Source organism: Neofelis nebulosa, chromosome 12 (assembly GCF_028018385.1).
Source record: "Neofelis nebulosa isolate mNeoNeb1 chromosome 12, mNeoNeb1.pri, whole genome shotgun sequence".
NCBI lineage: Eukaryota > Metazoa > Chordata > Mammalia > Carnivora > Felidae > Neofelis > Neofelis nebulosa.
The window spans coordinates 8,102,937-8,121,304 of NC_080793.1; the positions used below are offsets into that span (position 1 = coordinate 8,102,937).

The 18,368-nt window shown below is 56.9% G+C and overlaps 2 protein-coding genes across 5 annotated transcripts; one reads left to right on the plus strand and one right to left on the minus strand.

The window, feature by feature from the left end:
* Nucleotides 1-750: 750 nt before the first annotated feature.
* Nucleotides 751-4,745, minus strand: LOC131491275 (neutrophil gelatinase-associated lipocalin-like). Its single transcript, XM_058693985.1, has 7 exons — nucleotides 4,513-4,745; nucleotides 3,857-3,993; nucleotides 2,379-2,458; nucleotides 2,116-2,235; nucleotides 1,797-1,898; nucleotides 1,066-1,096; nucleotides 751-892 (listed from the first exon to the last, which is right to left on the minus strand). Exons 1-6 carry the CDS (start codon nucleotides 4,648-4,650, stop codon nucleotides 1,077-1,079), a joined length of 597 nt encoding a protein of 198 aa, XP_058549968.1. The 5' UTR covers nucleotides 4,651-4,745; the 3' UTR covers nucleotides 751-892; nucleotides 1,066-1,076.
* A 7,003-nt stretch (nucleotides 4,746-11,748) lies between these two features.
* Nucleotides 11,749-18,003, plus strand: PTGES2 (prostaglandin E synthase 2). Of its 4 annotated transcripts, XR_009251388.1 has the most exons (8): nucleotides 11,749-12,051; nucleotides 13,278-13,475; nucleotides 14,397-14,455; nucleotides 14,847-14,996; nucleotides 15,274-15,474; nucleotides 15,857-15,974; nucleotides 16,645-17,246; nucleotides 17,504-18,003. XR_009251388.1 is itself a non-coding variant. In XM_058693992.1 (7 exons), the coding sequence occupies exons 1-7, from the start codon at nucleotides 11,782-11,784 to the stop codon at nucleotides 16,765-16,767; spliced, it is 1,119 nt and encodes a 372-aa protein (XP_058549975.1). In that variant the 5' UTR covers nucleotides 11,749-11,781; the 3' UTR covers nucleotides 16,768-17,255. The 4 variants fall into 4 exon arrangements, 3 of the variants coding, with proteins under 3 accessions (XP_058549975.1, XP_058549977.1, XP_058549976.1); XM_058693992.1 differs by lacking the exon at nucleotides 17,504-18,003 and having other exon boundaries at nucleotides 16,645-17,255; XM_058693993.1 differs by lacking the exon at nucleotides 17,504-18,003 and having other exon boundaries at nucleotides 11,751-12,051; nucleotides 13,383-13,475; nucleotides 16,645-17,255.
* The last annotated feature ends 365 nt before the right edge of the window (nucleotides 18,004-18,368 follow it).

Sequence of the window (18,368 nt, forward strand, 5' to 3'; positions counted from 1 at the left end):
GGCAAGAAGGAAATGGCAGGTAACATTAAATATCCTGATACTCTGCAGCCCATTGACAGATACTTGAGGCTGGCAGAGAAGAACATTTCTCCAGGAACTCCCTACTGTCTTAATGCTGATGTTTGCTAGAGGGAAAAATACCTTAGCTTGACAATAGCTAGGCCTCCAGTATTCTGTAAATCTTCTTTAGCATCGAAAATCTCTTTTAAAACTTCCCTTGACTTTACCTCCTCCAAGGCCATAACATAACCAGTCACTCTTCACAACCCAAGTCCAGCTCTTTCTGTCCATGGGTCCTGTCCCTGTGCTTTAATAAAATCACATTTTTGACCCAAGTACATCTTCAAGAATTCTTTCTTGGCCCTTGGCTCCAGACCCTTCCATCACCCCACCCCTATCACCCTCCATCACTGGTTAAGTGGTGGTGAGATCACCTTGGCCCCCCAACTCTCCCCAGCTGCCTGGCCCTGCCTGGGCCTCTGCCACTGGACCTGTTGCAGGTGCCTGAACATGGGTGTGAGTTGTGCCCCAGCAGTGTGCTACAAGGCAGGGGCAAGTGACCACTCCTGCTGGTCTGGGGCTGGGCCTGGAGTTGGGAGCTAGAAGGGTTCAGTCAGAGCTGGACTCTGCTTCTGTGGCCTCAATCCCTTTCTGGAAACTACATTTCTTGGGAGTGATGCTAATAGGAGCCTTTGCTTTGTTCTTTTCCCTCTCAGAGGGCCCAGAGGTCAAAGAGCACAGACTAGGGACTAGGCGACACATGTTTATTTAGCAAACAAGGAGGGGTTCCATGAGCAAGACAGCCTGGGGAGCAGATGGTGAGCTGTGCAGTGAGAAGGGTCTCCACATCTCTCAGTAGCATCCAGGCTGGTGGGGACAGCTAGGTGGTGCCCTGGACAGAGATTGGAGGGAAGTCAATGGAGTAAACAGAGCCAGGGGGCACCTGAGAGGGAGTCAAGGGCATAGAGAGGGCAGCAGTGCTGGGCAGGTGGGACAAAGGCAGACCTGGGACCACCCCCCAGCTGCACCCTGGCTCCCATCAGCCCCCTCTGCAGCCATACTTACTGCACACTTGCTCACTCATCGATGCACTGATCTGTGGGGGACAGAGGGGTCAGTATGGACAGGGGTATGTGTGGGGGGTCCCTGAGATCCAGGGCCCCTGCACTGCCCCTGGGATACCCTGGGACTCAGCCTGGTCTAGCCACAGAAGTTCTGGGCCTTCCCTTCATAGACGGTACAGCAGAGGGCTGGATGATGGGGCAGGGACTTGGGGAGAGGCCTGAAGACAAGCAGACCTGGGTGACACCCATTCTCCAAAGGAGGCAGATGAGGCCCAGCCATAGTCCTGATTGGGCACCAAGCCTTCTGCCTGTTTCCCTTTGAGTCCTGACAGACCCTCAGCCTTGGGGAGGCACCTGCCCAGACCAGGCTGCCAGAGGACAAGGGCGCCTGCCAAGTCAATGGTGAGCCAGCCCCAGGGCAAAAGGGGAGGTGGCCCAGGACAAACAGGCCAGGCAGGGAGGAGGAAGAGGGAGAAATGGCCAGGCAAGGAGACTGGGAAAGCTTGGCCCCAGATGTGTAATACTCACGTGGGCAAGACTGAGCTATTGTGAAGGAGGAAACTTGGGAACAAGAACCCTGGGTGTGACAGGGTCTTCTTGAACCCAAAGTGGCTCCTGGAGCTCCAGTGATCACAGAAGGGCTCTGCCTCCCTCCTCTCCCCCATTCCCTAGTAAGGCAACATCAGGCCTGGACAGACCCCATGTGCCCTTCTCTCCCCAGCTGGTGATTACCGATGGGGATTGGGAAGATGATGTGGTCATCAGTGAGGCCCAGGGATTTGACGAAGCTGATGAAGTTTTCCTTCAGCTCCTGGGTCAGCTCCTTGGTCCTCCCTGTGGCCAAGATGGCTGGTGAGTGGCTGGTGAAAGCTCCATGAATATTGTGGAACCCGTGAATGATGCCTCAGACCCCTCCCTCCTGAGGGGTCTGTGGAAAGGCCTCTCTCCTGCCTCCCAGGGCTCAGAGTGAAGGGGACCTTGGGGGCTGGGTGTCGTGGGCCTCTTCTCCCCCAGCACGAACAAGAGCCGGGTCCCAGGGGGTAAGACCCACCATAGAGGGTGATCTTGAAGAACTCCCGGTTTTTGTAAACTTTCTTGAAGAACACCGTGGCAACCTGGTTGTAGTCTGTGGCCACCACTCGGACAGTGTAGCTCTGGATTCCAGGGTAACCTGCATGGTGGACAGTGAGGGATCAGCCCACCCTGGCCAGGGAGAGGGAGCTATTGCTTCCTCCCCTGCCTCCACTGTTTGGCATCTGTGTGGAGGGGCAGTGAGGTCCTTGCCCCCGGAGACCCACTCCACTCAGGACTCACGCTCAATGTTGCCCAGGTTGAATTGGCCTGGCTGGAAACTTGGGAGGAAAGTTCTGATCCAGCGGTCACAGCGCTGGTTCCTGTGGAACAAGAGGTGTGTGGGTAAGAGGGTGACACCCCACCCTGCCACAGCAGGAGGCCCGCACGCCACCCCTCAGATGGGCCTCTCTCTTCCCCGCTGAGCCCATCCCTGCCTGTCCCTGCCTACTCTGCCCTGAGCCACCTGACGTGCTCAGACTCTCCCTCTGCACCTGCTGTCCTTCCATCTTTGAGGCTGTTTCCCTTGGTGGACTTTCCTCTACACTGTCCCCTTACCCAAGGTATTTGTCTCCTATTCTTTTTTAACTTTTTAAATGTTCATTAATTTTTGAGACAGAGAAAGAGAGAGATAGAGAAAGAGAGAGAGCCTGAGTGGGGGAGGAGGGAAAGAGGGAGACACAGAATGCAAAGCAGGCTCCAGGCTGTGAGCTGTCAGCACAGAGCCCTACACGGGGCTCAAACTCAAAACTGTGAGATCATGACCTGAGACAAAGTCAGAGGCTTACCCGACTGAGCCACCCAGGGGTCCCCTGTCCCCTATGCCTATCTTGTGGCTTCCTGCTATAACCTCTCCTGTGGGAATCAACAGAGGCTCCAGTCTGCTGGATGCCAAAGACTCCCTTAACTGTTGGGCCAACCCTGACCTCTCAGCTGTATCCCATCTGGTCCCCTGGGAACCCAGAGCCGATCTCCCAACACCTGCCCTTCTGCTCCTTCCATGACCGATGCTCTAGCCCCATCCCCAAGTGCCAGAGCCAGAAACCCAGAGGAGCTGGGTAAGCCTTGCCTCCCGTCTCCAGGTCCTAATCTGCCCCTGCTCTGGTCATCTACCACCTATGACTGATCAGCCTCCTGGGCTGCACACCATCATTCTTCTCCCTGCTACAGCCACACCCACTCCTCACCAGTACCTGAGGCCCCCACCACTGTGGTCACCACCCCCTCCATACCACTCATCAGCTCCTGCTCAGGGCAGCCATGCAATGGCTTGCTGTTTCTTGAAGAAGTGGCTCTCTCTGACTCAGTCCAGCAGCCCTGCCACGAAGGTCCCAGGCCTCCTTCTGATGCAGGTTGGTTCCTCAAGTCCCATCCCACAGACCACCTCCCTGGAAGCTCTTGACAAAGCCCTAGGTGGGATCCCAGGCTGGATCCAGTGACCCTCCTCCCATTCTAGGACACCTATTCTCTCTTTGTCTTGTTTCCTGATGACGGTCTGTGTCCATTCCCAGGACTGTCTTCTGTCTGTGCTGAAGTGACTGAGAAATGTCGATCCAGTGAATGAAAGAAGGAATAAATACAGGGACCGATTGCCCAGCGGTAGGATGAATTATCATCTTTCAGCTTTGGTCACCCCTTGGCTATGACATCAGTCTGACTCCTGGACCCCCACGGCAGCCCTTTAGGCCCCCCATATTCCCATAGGAGGTGGTGGCTCTTACCGGAGCAGGGTGGAGGTGACGTTGTAGCTGTTGTCTTCATTCAGCTCGTAGGTGGTGGCATACATCTTGAACTGGCTGTTTTCTTCTTTATTAAATGCATTCCCTGCCAGTCCTACGACGTACCATTTCCCCTGGAACTACAATGGGGGCTGATGATAGGCAGAGCCAGGAGCAGACACAGGGGGCCCTCCTGCTCCATCCCTGCAGGCACCTCTAGGCAGCCTGGCCCAGAACCAGAAGCCCCTCTAGCTGGGCTGCTGGGACCCAGACTGGCCATACAGTCTGTGCTGATGAAGCCAGCAGGAGCCATTAGGCCAGGAGGGAGCCCTGAGTGTGTCAGGGAGAAGGTGACCCTTGGCAAGTGGCCAGCTGGCTTCCCTGAGCCTCAGTTTCCTCATCATGTAGAGGGCCTGAAGGTTTTCCCACCTTGCAAGGACTGCAGGGATTTTGGAAGAGAGTGTGGACCTGGGGAGTCTGCTCAGCTGACCCTCTTGTCAGCAAGGTTGGGTGTGGATGGGGGCATAGGGTGTGCCTTCCATCAGCGGACCCGAGGGTAGACTGAGCTAAAGCCTGAGCCCATCCTGCCTCTCCTCCCCTCTGTTCACACTCTTCCCGGAGCTTCCCTGCAGCTGCCCCCCACTCCCCAGGCCTCTTACCAGCTCATCCTGGAAGTCAGGCTGCAGAGGGACCCTGAGCAGAGGCGGGGCTGGGATCAAGTTTGGGGTGGAGTCCTGGGCCTGGGTCTGCAGGGCCCCCAGTAGGACAAGGCTCAGGCACAGGAGACCTAGGGCCATGACTTCAGGGCCAAGGAAGCTGGCACCACTCCGGATATCAGCTGAAAGAGGAGGTGAGTGAGGAGGCTTCCGGAGGGCTCCTTTTATGGTCCTTCTGGGCAACGGCTACCCCAGGGTGGAGCAACTTATCCTTTGCCAAATCCAGGAAGGGTGAGGCAATTGCCCGCAAATCATGCTTAAACTTTTGGCAAGCTCTCTACTGAGAGGTCACCTGCCATCTCCGGCCATAGTCTTTGGCTGTGGAGCCCAGGGGCTCCCCAGAAGTGTTCTCGCCGTGGCTGATCCCAGCTTTGTCCTGGAGGGAAACAGTTTCCTCATGGGGGCTTGGCTGTCCATGGAGGTAGCGATGGGTCTCACACCCTGGGCAGTGTCTCCTAGATGTCACCAAGAGGGCCAGCACTGACAGAATGCCTGACCTGAGGCTGTCCTGAGGGCTCACTGGCCTCAGATGACACTCCCGGGGATCTCAGGGGCTCTTCCACCTGCTACGGAGGAACCAGCTCCCCTAGCATGGCCTTTGGGTGGTGTGCCCCGAGGGAAGGGACTCCGGGGGTACTGAGGTGGTGAGTAGGGGATGGCTTCCACCTCCCTGAAGCCAGAAAGGCCCCCAAGGGATCCCTGCCCCCTCAGGCCTGTCAGGGTGATGAAGGCAGGAAGTGAGAATGAGCAAGGCTTTGGGGTTTGATGTTGCCATCAAAGCCTAAGTGCCCTCGAAGGCACCAGTGGCCACCCCCCACCCCCGTCATCTCCACTTACAGTTCCGTGAACTCCACCCCTGCTCCTCTCCTTGACCTTAGAAGGTATCTGTGAGTTTGCATGACTTCTAGATGTAGATGGCTAGAGCTCCAGAGAATTTTTTTTTTAAGTTTAATTAGTAATTTCAAGAGAGATAGAGACAGCACAAGCCGGGGAGAGACAGAGAGAGAGGGAATCCCAAGCAGGCCCCACACTGTCAGCACAGAGCCCGACGGGCAGCTCCATTTCACGATCATGAGATCATGACCTGAGCCAAAACCAAGAGTCAGATGCTTAACCAACTGTGCCACCCAGGCGCCTAACTAGGGGAGAGGCAGTGCTCTGGATCACCAAGGAGTCACTGGACAGAATATTCTAGACTTGAAATGTCATGAGGTAGAATGGCCAATGCTCCTTTGGTATTAATTCACACCTCTGCTCGCCAGGGTATGAACTAGGGAGGGTTTAGGGCCCGGTCTTCAGCCTGAGAAAACCAGGGCCAGGTGCAGGAAGGGACAAGGCCCAGCTCATGGGCCCCCGTTTGAAACCTGACTCTCCTAGGTGCTGCCCACCCGCTGCCAGTTTTCCCCTCTGTAAAGACAGCTGCAGACAAACCATAAGAGACTCTTAAATACAGAGAACAAACTGAGGGTTGCTGGTGGGGTGTCGGGCATTAAGGAGGGCCCTTGTTGGGATGAGCGCTGGGTATTATATGTAAGTGATAAATCACTAAATTCTATTCCCATATTATTACACTATACGTTAACTAACTTGGATTTAAATTTTAAAGAGAGAGACAGAGAGAGAGAGAGAGAGCTGCCCTGCAAATTCTGTGAGGTGTTGAAAAGAAAACCATAGGCCCAAAATGGATTCACTTATGTTAAGGGCCCCGTCTCTGAGAGCTAAGACCTAATACCTAATCTCACTGCAGTTTCGGTCCCCCTGCCCCCACCACGTAACCTTTAACTGGTTGGAATGGAATTTCCTGGTCAGCACAATGAAACTTACTGATAGACCCTTCCCGTTTCCGATAGGAGGGTAACCTTGCCTAAAACAATGGATTCTTTGATAATAATTTCCTTTTCTCTATTCCTTCTCTACCTTTAAAAAACCTTTCCTTTTCTGCAGCTCAACAAAGCTCCTCTCTCTCTATTTACTAGATGGGATGCTGCCTGACTCATGAATCATTCAATAAAACCAATTTGATGTTTCAAATTACTCAGGTGAATTTTTGTTGTTTAACGGAGGCCATGCACACACACACACACACACACACACACACACACACACAGGGTGTCTCTACACAAGGCCATCTCGGAGTTTCTGATCAAACCCATTCTTCTCTCTGTGTTGGCTCCAGGCCTATCTCAGGCCCACTGACCTTGTCTCTCTGTTCTCATCTCTGTGTGGTCTGGCCTCAGCTAACACCTGGTGATAGCCATCTTATCACCCCTTCCTCACCTAGCTGCCTCTGCCCTCCTCCACTGGCTCAGCCCAGGAGCCAAGGGAAGGGAGAAGAGTGAAGGGGATGAGGCCTGTCCACGGATTTGAGGCTTAGCAGTGTGTAGTATCCCAACCATACTTTGTGGGGGTCCAAGGACAGTCATGGTCATGTCCGGGCCAGAGATCAAGCCAAGCTATGGTCAATCCCAGCCAACGAGATGTGGGTACTGGGCTGGTTGGAGCTGGAGGGGAGGGGACCAGCTGGGGGTACCCATTGCATTTAGCCTTAGGAAGGGAAGAGTCCTGCAGGCTGGGCTGGGGATAAAGGGGGAGTTCTGCCTCCCCTCCTCAGAGTCCAACAGGGCTGTGGGGGGAGGGTCAGCTCAACATGCACACCCGCCTCATGTCAGTTGAGACTCAGCACTCAGAGGGCAGGCGGAGGACCATGGTGTGGACTCAGGCCAACTCCAAGGGCTCCAGGGTAGACAGGACCCTGAAGGCCACACTATTCACCCGTGTGAACCTATAACAAGCTACACAGAAGCCTTGGGGCCAAGCCCCTCCTGGGAGAGGCCAGGATTGGGCCTTCTAACCCAACCTCTGGGTCTCTACAGTATAGCAGAAACTTAAAAGGCATCCACACCTAGGTTTCTCTGTGGCAAGAAGCCAGGAGAACTCCAGCTGCTCCAGACCTTCCCCACTGTCTCTGGAAGGTGGTTCTCCCCACTCCACATACCCAAGAGGAGAGGCTCCAAGGGACTGCAGTGGCCTGTCTTCCCACAGAGGTGCCCAGGCCCCACCCCTTGTCTAATCACCCAGGGGAGCAGCAAAATGCTCTCTGGCAGTTCCTGCACCTCAGGAATCCCGTCTAACCCCCCGGACTGGTTTCTAGAAGACTGTGAGCAATGTCCAGCCCAGCCCATGTTTGAGACACAAGCAGTCCTCTCTCCCCTGCTTGAAGGCTGGGCAGGCCATCCCCGGGGGAAGGGGACAACTGGACTTCTCAGAGCCCAGGACCACACCTGGGAGGAGCCTCCAAAGGAGATGCCCCCTGGAGGCCAGTCACAGCAGCAGCAGGAACTCTTGGTGTCCACCGATGAGCCCTCCTTGCTCACTGCAGGTCCAAACACACTGGAGGGGGAAGGCCTGCTCCTCCAGAGCCTTGGCTTGAGTTTCTAGTTTTAGGAGTTTTCCAACTCCCACGCCTCACCTGTCATACTAGGGCTCACCAGGGGGCCTCAAGGATCTCCCGGCTCCTGCCCCTTCCACGGTTGGGGACCGTGCCTATGGAAAGGCTCTGAAAGGCAGTCCCTCCCTACCTCTCCCATAATACACCCACTGGGTTCCTCCCTCTGCAAAGGTCCTTTGGGCCCACAGGGCAGTGGGGAGCGGGCTCTGCCATACAAGGTCTGGGCCTTGTCAGTCTGGGCCTTAGGTACCTGGCCCAAGCACGCCTCCTAGCTGGATACTCCTGCTTTTCACTTCAGGACCTGAACTCCCATGCAGGCTAGAGGGCCTATGAAGACCACAGTGGGGACTAGAGGCCACTGCCCTGGGCAGGGTCTGCGGTGGACATCCCAGTGCTTAGTTTATCAGGTCTGTGGCTGAGCCTCTCCCTCTGGGGAAGGGGGTCATGAGCAAGGTTGTGACAGGCAGTAAGGACAAGGCCAGACCCCCAAAAGAGAGCACGTCCAGCTTTAAAAGAAGGGGCTAACTTGGGATCAGTGGAGAGTGGGGTGAAGGGCCAGGAGGCTGGTGCAGGGGGTGGAAGAAATGCCGAGAACATGCACTGAATCCTCTGTGGAGACCAGAGTACAGAGCACAGGTCTGGGTGCCTCCCTCTGGGCCCAGCATCCTTCAGGTCTTGGGTGGGCACTGGCCTCCCACCAAGGCAGTGCAGCTGCAAGCATCCCTCCCTAATTGTTTAGCCGGGTCAGCCAGGACTGGAGTTTCCCATGGCTCCTCGCTTTCCGCCCATACCCCTTGGTCCCCATTTACGGGACTGAAAGCTTAAGTCATAACCAGCCCCCCGCATTCATATGTTGGAACCTAATCTTCGGTGTAGTATTTGGGAGTGGGGGGGAGGGCCTTTGGGAGGTAATTAGATAATAGGGGTGGAGCCCTTGGGAATGGGATTAGTGCCATTGTAAGAGACCCCAAAGAGCTTCCTTGCCTCTTCTGCCATGTGCACAGTGAGAAAGCGGTCATCTATGAACCAGGAATCGGCCCTCACCAGACACTGAATCTGCCAGTGCCTTGTGGCAATGCCTTCCCAGCCTCCAGAACTTGAGAAATAAATTTCAAAAAAATTTTCGAGGGGCACCTGGGTGGCTCAGTTGGTTAAGCATCCAACTTCAGCTCAGGTCGTGATCTCACGGTTCATGAGTGAGTTAGAGCGAGCTCATGCCCCGCTCTGGGCTCCACCCTCTGCACTCTCTCTCCCTCTTCCTCTGCCCCTTGGTCACTCACACTCTCTCGCTCTCAAAAATAAAAAAATAAAAAAATAAAAAAATAAATAAATTGACTTAAATAAATTTTTATTTGAGTAAAGCTGACACACAATGTTACATCAGTTTCATGTGTACAACACAGTGATTCAATGTCTCTATAAATCACCTTATGCCCTCAAATGCAGCCATCATCTGTCACCAATCTGTCGCCATGCAAGATCGTGGACTCTAGTCCCTATGCTGCCCTTGAGAAATAAATTTCTGTTGTTTATGAGCCACCTAGTCTGTGGTATTCTGTTAGAGACTGAGATAGTCACCTCCCCGTGCCGCTGGATCTCCCTGTCCTGGGCCACCTTCCCTCCAACGCCCCTGGAGACGCATCTTGGGCCACCTCTTCCCCCACGTCCTTTGGTCTCCTGTTTAGCCATACCCTTGACCTTCTCTCCAGAGCACCCTCTCCAAACAGTGAATTTCCTACTTTTAGGATCTTCTGGAGAGGATGCTTATTTCCCAATCATCAAATTACTGCAAAAAATCACCACGAACTTTTTTCCAAAGGCCAGAATCGAAAATCAGAAGTTCACTGTGCTGGGGTGCCTGGGTGGCTCAGTAGGTTAAACGTGGACTCTTGGTTTCGGCTCAGGTCATGAGCTCACAGTTCAGTAATTCGAGCCCCACACTGGGCTCCGCGCTGATGGTGCAGAGCCTGCTTGGGATTCCCTCTCTTTGCCGCTTCGTTGCTCTCTCTCCCTCTCAAAATAACTAGTCTTAGAAAAGAAAAATAAAAAGTTCACTGTGCCAAATCAAGGCGTGGGCAAGGTCGCACTCCCTCTGGATGTTCCAGGCGGTTATTCCCCACCTCTTCCAGCTTCTGGTTGCTGCTGGCCTTTGTTGGCTTGCGGCCCCACTGATCCAACCTCTGCCTGTCTTCACGTCACCTTCTCCACTGTGTGCGTAATCTCACTCGCCTCTCTTCTGAGCCCACTCGTGATGACAGGTAGGGCCCACCCAGATAATCCGGGATGACCTCCTCCTGTCACAATCCCACCTCATTTAAAAGGTGGAACAACAAGAGGCAAAGAAGGAAGGAAAGAAAGTAGGAGAAGGAAAAGAAGGGAAAGGCCAATCATTAGCTTTGAATACCTGTCTTCTACTATTAAAACATCCGCGAATTATGAGAATCATTTTCTTCTTCTCTTAGACATTTGAAAACCGAATGCACTCTGGGTCATATTATGAATCCGGGGTGGGAGGGCTCTGCGGTCCCTTCCATGCCCCCAGCGCGGCCCAGATTCCCCTTCCCAAGGAGGCAGCCCTGAGAAAGCGAAGGTCGCTTCAGCAGCCCGTCCGAGTCACCTGCTTCCCCGAAGCCGCCGTTCCCGCCTTCCGCGCCCGCCTCCGCCGGCCCGCCCAGGTCCCCGTCGGGGCCCCGCATCGCGGGCTCCGGTGCCGCGGCGACCATCCAGCCGACAGCCGGTGGCGGGCGGAAAGTGGGGGCGCCTGACATAACGCGGAGCGCGGAAAGCGAGATCAGGCGAAGGAACGCCACCGCACCGCCACGTCCGCGCAGCACCAGCCCCGCCCTGCTCCCGCCAGACTCCGCCCTTCGCGCCCAGCGTTCTGTCCCGCCGCAGCCCAGCTCTCGCGCTTTCTCCCGCGAGCCAAGCTCTGTCCCCGCCCCGCCGTCAGACTCCGCCCCTCCCCGCCCACAACGTGACCCGCCTTTCGGATGGCAGCCTATTCTCCAAGCCCCGCCCCTCCCCCGGGTGCCGGGCGGGGCCATCCGGGGCTGCCCGCCGAGAAGCCTAGGTGGTGGGGGGCCGGACCCTCAGCTATGGCGAGCGAGCCCCGCAGAGGGGCAGAGACAGCCTCCACTCAGCCCCTCCGGCCGCTGGGGACCTACGGGTCAGTCAGTGAGCCGGCGCCTCCACAAGGGCGAAATCTGAGACACGTGGTTTCTAAGGCCCCTTACGTGTATGGAAGAATTTATGGTTCGGGACGCAGAAGAAACCGTGCAGCAGCGCGGGAGGGCAGAAAAAGCCAGAGTTGGGGCACCAAGTCCGGTCCGGCTGTTTCCGCGGCCCTCCTGGACCCAATGCTGTGACCCTTTTTCTGACACTCTGAAGGGTTCAGTGTCTTTCGATTGGGTGCATGAGGTAGAAGTTAATAAACACATTCCGGAAGACCCTGGGATCCGAAGGCCACACGGCGAGTTCCTGCATTCGGCCCAGGGTCACCACCGAGACCAGTTATATCTCATGTTCAGAAGCCGGGGCTTTAGCGACTTCCATACATCCCAGGGTGTGTATAAGCGGCTCTGATGGGTGCGTGGAAACTGGGCGCCCGGGACGCAAGCCCATTCCCTCCAGAGTTGTCCTTCCCCGCTCGGCGTCACTGTCACCCCTAGCAACCCTCCCGCGACGGAGACCCGTCCCTTTAAGGGGAGCCTGAGCCCCGGCGGTCTTCGTTTCGCGCGCCCGCCCGCGGCGCCGGCGGAGCGAACATGGCCCAGGTTGCGCGGGCGCTGTGGCCGGTCCCGCACGCTCTGGCCTGGAGGCTGGGCGGTCGCCTCCAGTCGGCACTCCCCGCTCAGAGCCGGGCCGGCTTCGCAGGAGCGGCAGGAGGCCCGGGTCCCGCTGCTACCGCCCGCAAGGGGAGCCCGCGGCTGCTGGGGGCGGCGGCGCTGGCCCTGGGGGGCGTCCTGGGGCTGTACCACACGGCGCGGTGGCACCTGCGCGCCCAGGACCTCCGCGCAGAGCGCTCTGCCGCGCAGGTAAGCCCGGGCCGGATCGAGCCGCGGGTGGGGGTGCTGGGGGGCAGCAACGAACTTCGGAACTTCTGGCGGGGTCAGGTATCGCCTCCTCCGTTCGTGACCTTGGGCGACTGACTTGGTTTTAAGTCTCTGAGCCCTTAGCGTCCTCATCTGTGAAATGGGGTCGCTACTAATGCCTGCTAACCAGAATTGTTGTCTTTGCCCTAAAGTCGTTTTCTAACGTGTTTTTAGACTTTTTAACGGAAAGCTTTGGAGATCACAAGAAAGGGAAAGAAAGCTTGCGGGGTTTATTGTTTTCCATACTTTTTTTGTCACTTGTCATTTGGAAAGTAATAAACGTTCCCTAAACCCTTCCACTGCCTTCAGATCCTAAAGCTGTGTATTTATTAGTGTTAGTGTTTTTAGGGAGCCGATGACCCTTAGGTTCCAGGCCCCAGGAGACAGAGAGGGACAGGGAGGTGTCCCATGGCCGAGTGGTGGCCCAGCTGCCCTCGCAGTGCTCCATACACATCACCAACACAGCCTTTCTCTGCTGTGGCACCCACCATCCATCCACAGATGCCCGTTTTCTGGACCCAGGGGAGCAGGATGGTGGGAGGGGAGTGGCCTTCTCTGTATCTCACTGCCCACCCCCATTGGCCAGCTGCAGTCTCCCATCTGAATGGTGAGGAAGGTGGACTGCCGCTGTGGCTTTCCCACATGAATATGCGGCGGCAACAGCTCACCGGGGGCTGCGGAACATGCAGATCCAGGGCCGAAGCCCAGCTACAACCCTCCGCACTTGGAGAAATGAGCTCGACCCCACTCTGACAAGTGCTGGGCTCCGCCCCCTCACCCAGAAGCCCTTGGGCTGAGGGAGTGGCGGTGGGCACTCCAAGTGGCAACAATTGCTCTGCATCTCAGGTGGCACACCTGGGAATGTCTGATGTCCCCTTGGGATAGGAGGGAGAGGAGAGGTATCTAATGTTGAACAGAGACCGGAAGATGCTTCCTCCCCATACTTCCTACCTGGCGGGGGGCGCTGGATGGGTGCTTGAGGCTGGACTGCCCACTGCACGAGCCTGCTCCCCACCTCCCTGTGCCTCCCTTTCTCTCTGCCACCTATCCCCGTTCCTCCTGATGTTCCCTAGAAGTCATCCTAGAAGACTCCCTTGGGAAAATTTGCTTGGGGGTGGGGCCTGGGCGCCAGGCTTCAGAAGCCCCTCCTCCCTCTGCTCCCCACCCAGCTCTCCCTGTCCAGCCGCCTGCAGCTGACCCTGTACCAGTACAAAACGTGTCCCTTCTGCAGCAAGGTCCGCGCCTTCCTCGACTTCCACGCCCTGCCCTACCAGGTGGTGGAAGTGAACCCCGTGCGCAGGGCCGAGATCAAGTTCTCCTCCTACAGGAAGGTGCCCATCCTGCTGGCCCAGGAAGGAGAGAGCTTGGTGAGCCTCAGGGATTGACCCCTCATGTCCTGGGTTTTCCTGGAGTACCCCCGAGTTAGGCCCTGCTGTGCAGCTCTGGAAAAATGTGGGGTCTTTGGATCTTGCTGAGGATTATGAACCAGCTGGGCCAAAGGAGGCAGAGCATCACAGAACTCAACAGTGAGCTCTGAACTCAGGGTGGTCTGGGCTCAGGGTGGGGCTTTGTCACTCCCTGGTTGTTTGACTAAGGGCCAGTCACTTAGTCTCTCTGGGCTTGCTTGTTCATTAATCAAAGGAGGACGATACTCTTGGGTGGTAGGAAATGGTTGGCACAGTGCTTGGCTCCTAGCTTGTAGCTTCTAGAGTCCACCCTGCCCCCCACTGTCTGGGAGGCCGGACAGGCGAGTGGGCAGGTCCAAGATGTTAGGTTCTCCCCATACCCTCCTTCCCTTCAGTCACACTTGGGCCTCCCTTACCCAGGATGGGCCTCCTTGAGGATGGGGACTAGGTCCTTGGGGAGGAGAAAGCTCAGAGTGGATATCAGTTTGGGGGACGAACCCCCAGGGATGGATATAAACAATGCCAAGCTTCCCCCCGACCAGTTTCCTCGAATGCCTGGGGTTTTGTTTTGTTTTGTTTTGTTTTAAAGTTTATTTATTTTTGAGACGGAGAGAGACAAAGCATGAACGGGGGAGGGTCAGAGAGAGGGAGACACAGAATCTGAAACAGGCTCCAGGCTCTGAGCGGTCAGCACAGAGCCCGACGTGGGGCTCAAACTCACAGACCGCGAGATCATGACCTGGGCCGAAGTCGGCCGCTTAACTGACTGAGCCACCCAGGCGCCCCCCTGGGGGTTTGTTTTAAGAGGACCCTGGTGACCCTGCTGGTGGCCAGACAACCCCTACCCACGCCCCCAATTTAAACCAACCTCTCGTTCTTCAGCAACAACTGAACGATTCCTCTGTCATCATCAGCGCTCTCAAGACCTATCTGGTGTCGGGGTAAGGAGCCCCTCAGAGGCCCGGTCTGGGGTCACATTTCATCCCTTTCATCTCCAGGGAGGCCCCACCTGGGTTCCTACAGGAGCGCAGGATAGGGCTGCTGCCCGGGTTTCCAGAATGAGCCATGGGCTTTTTACTCTGAGATACCCCCTTCCTTTCCTCTGCACGTCTCCCTCCACCAGGGAAGTGCTTCTGGTGTTTGCCCCAAGTCCCTCTTGCCGCAGGACCTCCTGTGGCACCCGCGAGAGGGTGGAACGTTTTGCGGGCTGGTGCCGGTTCCATCCCGGAGCTGGGTCAGGCTGGGGTAGATACTTACCCTGAGGAGGTCACGGCTCAGCCCCCGCGGAGGAAGAACTACTTGGGATGAGACTCTGGATGTCGTCTCCCAAAGGCAGCCCCTGGAAGACATCATCACCTACTATCCACCCATGAAGGCCGTGAACGACCAGGGCAAGGAGGTGACCGAATTCTGCAACAAGTATTGGCTCATGCTAGATGAGAAGGAGGCCCAGCGAATGTATGGCGGGAAGGAGGCGAGGACGTAAGTGAGGCCGGCGCAGGTCCCAGGAGGTGGCAAGGGCGGGGCCTTCCCAGAGGGGACGGGCTGAGCGAGACAGTGTAAGGGGGGAGCACTATGGGAGACCAGGAGGGCTGGGGCCACGGCCAGGGCTGAGTCTCCTTAAGGACCTCCCGCTCAGGCCTCCGCTTCCCATCCGCACGCTGCGCGGTCTAGACAGCGTACCTGCTCCCGCGCCTCCCAGGCCCCGGGCTTTCTAAAGGCCCACCTGGCCTGCCCTCTGTCCCCACTTTGTCCACAGGGAGGAGATGAAGTGGCGGCAGTGGGCAGATGACTGGCTGGTGCACCTGATCTCCCCCAACGTGTACCGCACTCCTGCTGAGGCCCTGGCCTCCTTCGACTACATTGTCAGGGAGGGCAAGTTCGGGACAGTGGAGGGTGCCGTGGCCAAGTACATGGGTGCAGCTGCTATGTACCTCATCAGCAAGAGGCTTAAGAGCAGGTGATGATGGTGTGTGTGTGTGTGTGTGTGTGTGTGGCCTGCTGTCTCTCAGTCCCTAGTATAAACCAAGTCAGGACTCGAACTCAGACCTTCCAGTTGCCTCCACCACCCCAGGGGAAGCAGGACTGGCCTCAGAGTCCAGAGCTGGGTGCCTGCCTTCTGCCTTCTTCTGTTTCCCTCTCTGTGGTTGGGTCTCTTTCCTCCTCTGCCCACGGCCTCCCTGTCTGGGACAGATGATGACTGATTTTTGCAGGGGTGATGCCCCTCGGAGGAGCAGCCCTGCCCCGCCCCCCCCCCCCCCCCCCCCCGTGAGCCTTGCTGCTGTCCCAACCTGGGCTGAGGTTTGGAATTCCCCTGATGGACTTCCCCCTTCCCCACCCAGGCACCACCTCCAGGATGACGTTCGTGAGGACCTCTATGAGGCTGCCAACAAGTGGGTGGCAGCCGTGGGCAAAGACCGGCCCTTCATGGGGGGCCAGCAGCCAAATCTGGCTGATCTGGTGAGTGTGGTGGTGGCAGGGGGTGCCCAGACCTGAGGGGCCTGTCTGGGCAGAGAAAGCCCGGATGTAGGCAATATCTCCATCTCAACAGCTCTCCCACTCTGGAGGCACCTGGCTCCCTGCAAGGAACTGTCTTGATTTACATAACTGACAGGTTCAGAGGAGGGGTTGGCTTCAGGCCCAGCTTGATCAAGGGGCCCAAATGGTATTAGGTCTCAGCCTCTCCTGTTTCATCTCAACCCCTTGGGGTTGGCTTTAGCTTGAGGCAGGCCTGGGTCCAGCGCTCCAAGCTTGCACCCAGCAAAAGTCCCGGGACGGTGTCTTGTTGGTCTGGCTTCAATGCCAAGCCTTGAAGCCGTCCTTCAAGCCAAGGTGGAATATGTTGATTGCCAGGTCCGGGTCTTAGAGCTGGGGGGGGGGGGGGGGGGGTCTCCTCTCCTCAGCACATTTTCCCAAAGGAATCTCTGGAGATGAGGGTTCTTGCCCAGATGTGGGGTGTGGGTGAAGGGCAGGCAAAACCTATAGAAATCCCACACACTTCACTCAAAGCCCCAAGTGCAAAATTGGCTGTTTAGTGAGCGCTTTCAGAGAGGAGAGGTGACGGGCCCCAAGGTACACAACTGGTGGAGGACAGGGCAGGTCTGGACACCCCCTCTGTACCCACCCCCAGGCAGTATACGGCGTGCTGCGTGTGATGGAGGGCCTGGAGGCTTTTGACGACCTGATGCGTCACACCCACATCCAGCCCTGGTACCTGCGGGTAGAGAAAGCCATTGCTGAGGTCCCCCAGTGACCTGAGTGTCCCAGGAGGGGTGCGAGACAGCAGAAGACACCAGCTGCCAGGACCAGGACCATGGGGTCAGCACCTGGTGATGCTGTGCAGTGGGGGACAGGATCGTTCTGCATCTTGCCCCCCCCCCACCCTCCCAGCCCCAACGTTCTAGCATTGGACGCCTGCTGAGGCCGTGGGACGCTGGGGGACAAAACCCAGGTTTGATTTCTGTTTGTAGTCCCCCTGAGGGGCACCCCAGCCCCAAGGAGCCAGCCCACCCCTGCCTCCCGTCCTGGGCCTCCCTACTTTCAGCCATTCTCGGGGGCTCTCAGTGGCTGCTGTGTCCACACCTTGTGGGTGGGGATTGGGTCGGGCTCCTGCCCTGGACGGGGGAAGTGGGAATAGTCCGGTTCACAGAGGATTTCATCCCTGGCTCCTCTTGGCTCCTGCCCTTCCCAAGTGCCCCCAAGACTCTGTGTCATGTTGGCAATAAAGAAAAGGTTTGCGGGGGCGCCTGGGTGGCGCAGTCGGTTAAGCGTCCGACTTCAGCCAGGTCACGATCTCGCGGTCCGTGAGTTCGAGCCCCGCGTCAGGCTCTGGGCTGATGGCTCGGAGCCTGGAGCCTGTTTCCGATTCTGTGTCTCCCTCTCTCTCTGCCCCTCCCCCGTTCATGCTCTGTCTCTCTCTGTCCCAAAAATAAATAAAAAATGTTGAAAAAAAAAAAAAAATTTAAAAAAAAAAAAAAAGAAAAGAAAAGGTTTGCGGCTGTCGTGGAGATCTGTGGTGAAATGCTGCGTGGGAGGCTTCAGAAGGAGGCCGTGTCCAGCCCTGGTGGTAACTGCTATCTGTCCAGTGCCTTCTAGGTGTCAGTCCTGGGGTGAAGGACTTAGCAGGCTTTGTGTCCCATAAACCCTGGCATGCCACCACAGGGTAAGCAGCAGGGAGGCTTGAGGTGTCCCAGGGCACGGGTCCAGCTCTGCCCCTCGCCGACTGTGGGACTTGGGGCAGTGGCGCCCCTCCCTGAGCCTCAGTGTCCTCATCTGTCGAGTGAGCATAATGATAGTCTCCACCTCGAGGGGAGGTGGTGAGGGTTTGATGGGGAGGTGCAGGTCAAGCGTGGAGAAGGACACCCGGCTCAGAGCAGGGGCTGGACGGATCTCATCTTGCTCTACACATCAGGAGAGAAGGTTCCAAGAACACTGTCCCTTTCAGGGCCCTCTGAGGCAGGTGGGCACCCAGGCTTCAGTCCCAGGCCTGCGACTTCACAGGTAGGGGACTCTGGAACAAGGGGCCTAGAGGGAGAAGCCAGCTCTAGGAGCAATGGTGGGGGGGGGGGGGGGGGGGGGAGAAGGGGGGCGGGTAGTGAGTGGCGCCCCCTTCTGAGCAGAGCACCCTGGTCGGGGGTCCCCATTCCCCTGGTTTCAGCAAATGAAGAGCACAGTGGCCTCCCCAGGCCAGACAGGTGGCTAGCGGGCAGAACTCTACTCCCTGGGCTCTCCCTGCGGGGGCAACTGGGCAACTCCTTCCCCCCAGACCCCCTCAGGAGAGTTTTAGACTTTTATTTTCTTTATTAATTTTTTTAAAACATAAAAATAATTTGGGGCACGTGGGTGGCTCAGTCA

Excerpts from the sequence above, each read along its gene's own strand:
- LOC131491275 (XM_058693985.1), bottom strand. The coding sequence starts at position 4,650 with ATGGCCCTAGGTCTCCTGTGCCTGAGCCTTGTCCTACTGGGGGCCCTG. Across the intron at positions 3,994-4,512 it reads CTGACTTCCAGGATGAGCTG|TTCCAGGGGAAATGGTACGT; the intron begins GTAAGAGGCCTG and ends CCCCCATTGTAG. Across the intron at positions 1,899-2,115 it reads CTTCAAGATCACCCTCTATG|GGAGGACCAAGGAGCTGACC; the intron begins GTGGGTCTTACC and ends TCTTGGCCACAG.
- PTGES2 (XM_058693992.1), top strand. The coding sequence starts at position 11,782 with ATGGCCCAGGTTGCGCGGGCGCTGTGGCCGGTCCCGCACGCTCTGGCC. Across the intron at positions 13,476-14,396 it reads CCCAGGAAGGAGAGAGCTTG|CAACAACTGAACGATTCCTC; the intron begins GTGAGCCTCAGG and ends CTCGTTCTTCAG. Across the intron at positions 14,997-15,273 it reads GGCGGGAAGGAGGCGAGGAC|GGAGGAGATGAAGTGGCGGC; the intron begins GTAAGTGAGGCC and ends CTTTGTCCACAG.